Source organism: Notothenia coriiceps, unplaced genomic scaffold, assembly GCF_000735185.1.
Source record: "Notothenia coriiceps isolate Sejong01 unplaced genomic scaffold, NC01 NC01_scaffold00018232, whole genome shotgun sequence".
In the NCBI taxonomy this organism is placed as follows: Eukaryota; Metazoa; Chordata; class Actinopteri; order Perciformes; family Nototheniidae; genus Notothenia; species Notothenia coriiceps.
The window spans coordinates 3,032-11,019 of record NW_011350933.1 but is presented as its reverse complement, the minus strand read 5'-3'; the positions used below and the strand labels follow the sequence as shown (position 1 = coordinate 11,019).

Genomic DNA, 7,988 nt, shown 5'->3' with positions numbered 1-7,988 from the left:
GTCCTCCCGTTGGCCAGTCGGTGCCTGCCGGTGAGCGTGGAAATGTGGTCTGCCGCAAGCGGACGGCAGGAGCGGGGCTGTCATCATCAGCTTGTAGACGGTATTTTAAACTCGATGCGCTCTGAAAACTACGGGGCGGCCGAGGACAACAAATACACATGCGTTAATCGCGTTAAAATAATTAGTGGCGTTCATTTTTTTTTGCGTTATTAACGCGTTAACTTGACAGCCCTAAAAATAACTGGTGAATACATCTTTAAAATAAATATTGTGGGGTAAAAAGTACAAAGTTTGCCTCCAAAGTGTTGTAGAGTAGAAGTATAAAATGAAAATACTTGGGTAAACTCAGAGTACTCAGAGTACCTCAAATGTGTACTTAAGTACAGTACTTGAGTTAATGTTACTTTCCACCACTGAATATAAGAATAACATGTCAGATCTCCACCATCTCTCGTAAATTAGGCAGCAAAGGATAATGAAAGAATGGAAACAACACATATATACCTGTCTGTGCCTTAATATCAGATTCAAATGTTTAATATTTATCTGCTGACAACGAGCCAATTATATATTCTCCTCCATAAAAAGACGCAGTTTTAAAATGTTTAATTACATTTCAAAATAGTTACCTTTCTGAAAGCCAGTAACACATACAGTGCCTTTTATATTCCGCCTTTAAACATGGCATGTTATGTTTTTATGCATCCAAAGTCATTATTGGTGATAAGATTCCTTCTTGTTTTTTGAATCTCGTCATCAGTTACTGTTTTAAATCCCACAGAAAAAAATGACACAGGGACAGGAACAAAAAAAATGATCCAGATGATCTTCAACTTGTCGGAGATACGTAAAAGTGTGGGGGATTATCGCCTGCTGACCAGTGCGGAGCTACGGATACTCATCAAGAGCACCAGCATAGAAAAGGAGCAGCGGGTGGAGCTGTACCAGGGTCTGGGGGAAGCGCGTCGCCACCTCGTCTCCCGCTTCGTCTCCAATCACTGGAAAGACAAGTGGATGTCCTTTGATGTCACTGAGAGCCTGCATACATGGCTCAAAGGGACTGGTGAGAAAAAATAACTTTATTTACACTTGATATGACGCCTGTTCATTTCTTTAGTTCCACCTGTCTGCAGATACTAAAGATGATGTCTACCTTAACCAATAAAGTTTTGAATAGCTGTAACTGTTCTGTCTCACCAGACGATGAGCAGGGCTTCGAACTTCGGCTGTTCTGTGAATGCGGCCTGAACAATTCCGAAGTCTTTGGTTTTAAAATCTCCGGTATTGACAACAGTAGGGGAGACAAATCAACTATGCAACTGTTGACAAAGCAACCACCCTACATCCTGACCATGTCCATCCCTCAGAACAGCAGCAGCCACCTCACCTCGCGCCGAAAACGCTCCACGGACACCAAAGATATCTGTACAGCGTAAGCAATCCTGCAGATAGCAAATTTTTCTGTTGTCATTTATTTCAATAACATGTTTGAAGCTGAAACAGGCTTTGCTACCCATTGTGAGATTTAACCATGGATGTATGAAGAGAACTGGATACAGTGTTGGAGGCGGGACCCCTTTCTTACCTATGGAAGTTGCTCAGTGGCACATGGACTCTTGAGAGCAAAAGTACCCGTACCTGGGCTCATTGAGCGTGCAAAGTTTAGCTTTCCCTTCAAGCCCCGCCTCCAATCTTCCGCTCTCGGCTACGTCAAATGAATGTAGAGAGAAAACTTTTAGACCCTAATGACTTATTAAAGGGCTATAAAAGCGGTCACTTGGTTGATTTTGTTTTAATATATTACCCGCTGATTAACAGACGTCTCTTACTCAATGTAAGTCAATGGGAAAAAGTATTTTTGGGCCCAATGATGTCACAGACTAACACACAAGTCGTAGTACCACCGTTTGGCCACTACAAAGATTTGCTTCAACGTCCGGAGCACTTCCTGGGGGCTTGGTTTTAACACGTTGGGACAGGTGAAAGCACAACTCAAAGCTGTGTGGTAAATAGACTGTATTTGTACAGCGCTTCTGAACCCCAGTAGGCCTCAGTACTTAATCTATCTACACCAACCCTGTCTCCTACAAATGATGGTCCGATGCAATTTAACTGCATTCTCAATTACATTTCAAGGGAAACATATTTTCTTCTGGATTACAGTCACAGTTATTAACATGTGTTTAACGTTATGACTTGAAACAAATTAAATACGCATCAGAAGTACTTGGTTCGGTTTTAGGGAAAGATCACGGTTTGGCTAGTATATTCCTACTCTGGGTGAAAGTCCTGTGTATTTTTGATCCATCCATCAAACCAGACTTCACCCCAACAGCGTCTTCCACTGATTAGAAACATACTCCATCAATCAAAAACAAAGCGTCATCTGGGAGAAAATAGGTTTGCCTTGAAACGTTATTGAAAACGCATTTTTGTTGTACAAGAATGTTGTTTTTATGAGACCAGGCTGTCCACACACACTGTCTGGCTTTTAGGAGCAACTGGGGTCCAGACTCCACCTGCAAACTACTCGTTTACTGAACCCCAGCTGCACTTGAGCACATTGTATTTTACACTTTTGATTAGATTTGCTGCCCTTTATTGGACACTAAACCCTAACTTAGTGTGGGATAGACCTCTCATTATGTGCCTGCAAAGTGTACACTGATGGGATGAGAGCAATCTTATATTAAATCGTAATTTTTAAAAACTAATGGATTTTGAAGATTTCCCTGCCACAGCAACTTTTCAGCAACAACTGAAAACTGCTATGCTTTCTCATCAAAAAAGTTTCCCTGTTTTCTCTTTACGCAGTACTACGGAGACCTGCTGCGTGCGAAGCTTGTACATCGACTTCAGGAAAGATCTAGGCTGGAAGTGGATTCATAAGCCGACGGGCTACAATGCTAACTACTGCATGGGGTCCTGCACCTACATCTGGAATGCTGAAAACAAATATTCTCAGGTATACACCTCAAAGTAGTGGACTATCTATTTCTGATTCCATGGCTAAATTAAGGCACAGCAGAGTTAAGGTTCGGCAGCTCAGACGCAATAATTCTTAGAACTTAATGTTTTTCCGTTTATGGCTTCTCAAGGGCTGCTTTGATTCACACATCAGGATTGTGGAAGTGTTGTCACTGTTCATAAAGAGGGTTAAAATTACTGCTGAGCCGATCCTCCATTAGTTGGTAGACAGAAAAATTATTTTGGTCAAACATTTAGTGGTTCGAGATTTGAAAGATTATACAATACAAAACGTAAACAAATATATATCATTGTAATTGTTAATGACATAAATAATTTTTTACACGCCCATTTCTAATAATAAAGCACATACGAGACGGATTACTATGACATCAATGTGAAATGTTTTCATTTACAATACTTCCCATTCAACATTTTGTTGCCAATACCAATATTTTAACATAAACACTCTGGTAACTTAAGCTTGTAACAATCAGTTTTTACTACAAATGCATTGTGGGATTATGAAATACTGAGCTGAGATCACTTTTTGAGGATCATTCTTTGGCATTCTGCCTTTATTTGGCAGAGACGGAATAAAAATAGAAAGAGAATGGAAACCCAGTATGACACGCAAAACATAGGTCCTGGAATGGAAAGGGTTGCGGTTATGTGGTATGCGCTGTAACCATTCAGCTGTTCTCATGTCCTTCCCTTGTTATAATTGTTTGCAGATTTTGGCCCTGTACAAGCATCACAACCCAGGAGCCTCTGCTCAGCCCTGCTGCGTTCCCCAGGCCCTGGAGCCACTGCCAATCCTCTATTACGTGGGCAGGCAACACAAGGTATCCATACCGCAGCCATGTAGCCTCCATTCTGAAGTATTTACCGAACATTTCATGTGAAAGCCACACTTGCCAATGAGTTAACCCATTGCTGTTGATTTTCACTTTCAGGTGGAGCAGCTGTCCAACATGGTTGTGAAGTCCTGCAAGTGTAGCTAAAAAATATGACATGGCACACTGCTCCGCATCCTTTCGAACATAAACCGAGATGTGTTTGAGGCCACAGAGAGGGGCATGCAACGGAAACAATGAGGTGAATAAGGAGCAGAATAATGAGGACATGGAGAACAACAAATGTAAAGTCTTCAGGATCTTTGTGGTCCAACCTTTTTCCTGAGAGCCACCATTGTCATGTTGAACGCACAAACCATGGACTCCTTTTATCCATATTCTTTTCTATGTGTATATACTTTTTCCTTGCAGTAGTTGAAATATCTGTCTTAAAATGAATTAATTTATTTGTTGGAGGGACAGATCTTTAAAGAAGTGATATACATGTGTAAAAGTTGGACAGATTTAAAGGATTTTTATAAAAACAAGAAGGAAGAATTCCAAAGGATACGAGGACCAAAATGACCTTGATGATTGTCTGGGATAAGTGGTTATTTCCATATAATCTTCCTAATGGGGTCTCAGTTTAAGGTGCTAAATCCCAGGTGCTGGGGTTTTCCTGGAAAACAATGCCCCAGGTGTTTTTGGAGAACCGTAAAGGTGAACAGACAGTCCAGCCTGGGAACTCCCTCCAACCAAGAATCTGGATTCATCAGCAAACAGAGAAGTCTTTCACGACAACCGTTCTTCAGTTTTACTTTTCTACAGCCCACGTGATTTGTAAAATGCTTTTTTAATACATAGTTAAATGTCAGTCTGTCCTCATGAAGCCTCCCGTGCTGTCAGAGCCATGAGTAATATCAGTGGTTGTAAGAGTGATGACACCTTGTTTTTCTCTCTCAGGATTTACAGCCAGCTTGTTGTCTTTAGATGGTGAGGGTCAGGGGCTGTGGTTGTGGTGTTGGTTTTAGGGAAGCCATACAGACTCAATACAGAGATTTGTTTTTGTTTTTTATAACGCCATAGTAAGTTATAATAAGAGGCAATGTATGCCTTTTATTCCAGGACAGTTCTTTTTCATTTAATCTGTAGTGTGATGCTTTTCGCACAACTCAAGAACGAATTCAGCTTGTTTTACACTTCAAAAAAATACTCTTCTTGTAGTGCACTTACCATTTGAAATTTGTATTTGTAAATATTTTAACAATTTTAAATAAACATTGTTGTTAAATTATCACGTTAGGGTGGAATATTTTTTCCAAGAAGAATAAAACCACATGCAATGTATCACTCGTCAGAGAGCTGTGTTGTGAAGTGTGTGTAAACCGATAACATTTAGACATGCATTCTGGTCTTCATCATCATGAGGGAACATGAATGAAATGTTTCATCTTGTCAGTGTTTGGGATGTTTTGCTTTGTGACTTAAACAAATCCCACAACTTTTCAGCTACTTAAACATCTCTCGTGTATTTCCTTTGCTGGTGGGGACATACAGCATGCACAGAACAAATATTATGTTTCTTTCAGCAAATTCTATAAAACCAGGTTGTGCGCTTATGACTGTCCAATGTCAGATCTACCAGTGGAAAAGCTTGGTGAATGCCAGGTGCGTGTGGTCTATTTCTGGGCAGCAGTGGATGTGTGTTTACTCTGGACGGCTGTGGACTGACTGAAGAAGAGCAGCACCTGAGGCAGCGCTCCAATTCCCGGACGCAAAGCCCCGTTCTTGGCACTGCTTTTACATGTAGGGATGCACACCATACCAACATCTCTTTAACTATCTTCGAGGCACCTCGTCCACCCCCACCCTGCCAGCCCCACCCCTCTCCCTCAGTACTCAAGGGATTACTGGCAGCCCACGAGGCTGAATTGGGAGTGAGGAAAGCAGGTCCAGACCCGTTGGTAAGTCCCAGACTTAAGGGCAGTGACTACATGGAAAATTAAACACACATACTGTACACATGCACATGAAAACACTGAACCCACTGACACACAGCCGCGGCTCCAGCACAACACGTCAAATACCTTACATAAGATTTGTGCTCCCGAGGGGTGTGGGGGATGCTGCAAACAAAGCGACAGTGATCTGTGCTATCTTGTTCCAAAGCTGGTCATGTTACCCAGTGTTCTTCTGCAAAGTGCAAGAATCTTCAACACAGAGATCCCTTGTTTGGAAAGAGCTCTCTAAAGGAGGATAAACAAAGTAAAAATGAAACATGATCAACATAATTGAATCTCTTTTTATCTCACCTCTCAACGTGGTCCACACAGATCCCTTGCCAGGTCTTGATTTTTAATGGTGCCGACGCACAGTACGTACTGTTTTATCTTGGCAGAGCAGATGTAATTGGAATGTTAAAAGGTTTTTTTTCTGCAAGAAAGTAAGATCATTACCTAATCCCAAACAAGTTAAACATGAGTTGTGTTGGAGGAGACAAGATCATTAAAATGTTTCTAAAAATGCCAGCACTTCCACCTGCTTTACTTTCCCTGTAATGACCAAACAAAGAGTAAGAAGAGGCTCATAAATCTATCAGGATGTTAATGGAACAGTCCCAGAGGGAAGTCAAACTCAAGTAGGCTTGTCCTTCAAACCAATGTTCATTTCTCGGCAGCTGCTTCCTCTCGAGCCCTCTGGCTTTTATGGGACTGAAGCAAGCTGCTGACACCTCCTGCTACATACTGAAGCACTTCCTAAAAAATGCTGCATCCAAAGAAAAAAGGCACTTGAATCTTCCTTACCGAGTGTTACACGAGAGAGAAAAAGTGAAGACAGGTGCCTGCAGCATTTCAGGGTCAAGCAGGTGTTCCCCTACTGTTAATGCAATCCACGTGCAGAGTTTATATGACTTCATGAGTAATACGAAAATTGCTCTGTTGTTGCACTTCCTCAGAGCAAATAAGTCAATTGTGTTATAAATCACCCTTTAATTGCATGCACATGCTTTTTTATCTGTAAAAGCTCTGTTTCATGTTAGGCTGCGTAAAACATGCACATGCTACAATCTAAGTGGATCAGCCACGCCGCCCGTCTTGAAATGCTATTTTGGGTTCTGTCTTATTACAACACATATGACATTTGCAATTATATGCCCACTGATGTTTTGCGCCAACTGTTTATTAAAAGTAGATCTCTGAAGCGACCTGGTGTAATTCCTGTGGGCTCAGACAGAGCTGACTGCGACCTTAATAACACACTGTGGTGTCCTGCTGCTGCTCCACAAACACACAGCTGCTCACAGCCATTGTTGCTCCAGGTGCTGATTCTGTGCATGCACACACAAATACTCACACATCGACAAACATGGCTTCCTACTCTCTGTTAAAACTCTGCTCTGATTATTATTATTATCAAATGTTTATTTATTTTGATTGCTGAGTCGTTTTTCATTTGAATGTTTATGAAGACTGAGTAATTTCACTACATTTGTTTTCCTATCTTATTAATTATCCTTACAAAAAACGATTACGTTTTACTACATGTCATTGTTTGGCAATATATATTTTGGTTCAAATGCTGTCTTCATTGTTTTCATTGATGTTGTTTTTTTATTTCATTACGCTTTTTATTACTATAATGCATATATTTCCTACCATGAATATTTACACACACACATACACACCTTTTTGAGGAGTGGGGACCGGATAAAAATAATGTCCTCACTTTGGATTGGTCCCCACAAAGATAGAAATATAAGAACTGTAACACACACACACCTTATTACCTTGGCTTTGGAAATGTGTAGCAGTGTCTACACATTAATTGATTATTGAGAAGTTTTGTGTGGAGGCTGAACTGCTGAATGTGCAAAAAAGGTCAACGGTGAGTTGACAGGTTCCCCCCCCACTCCACCTGTCTCACCTTTACCGCCGTGCCTCCCCCTTCACACCTGCAGTTTAAGCCGAGATGGTTATCACAGTCTGAGTCAGCCGACCATATCTCTTGCTCTGTCTCTTCCTTTCTCTCACTTGTCCTCTCTCATCTTTAGCCCCTGCCAGCGCTTTGAAGCCCCCCTGGCCGTGTGGAGTTACCACCTGTACCAATCAAGGCAGGTAATAGGGGAGAAAGCAGATGTGGGACTGAATGAACAGAGAATAATAGACCACACACTTCTTCTCCATT

At 41.4% G+C, this 7,988-nt stretch overlaps 1 protein-coding gene across 1 annotated transcript; it reads left to right on the top strand.

Annotated features, from left to right (window-relative positions):
* Positions 1–760: 760 nt before the first annotated feature.
* LOC104950840 (transforming growth factor beta-1-like) lies at positions 761–5,097 on the top strand (the record flags this gene model as incomplete). The annotated part of the gene is made up of 5 exons (XM_010777416.1): positions 761–1,063; positions 1,201–1,432; positions 2,815–2,965; positions 3,702–3,812; positions 3,924–5,097. Coding segments are annotated over 5 exons (845 nt in total), but the record flags the coding sequence as incomplete, so codon positions are not given.
* Positions 5,098–7,988: the final 2,891 nt, after the last annotated feature.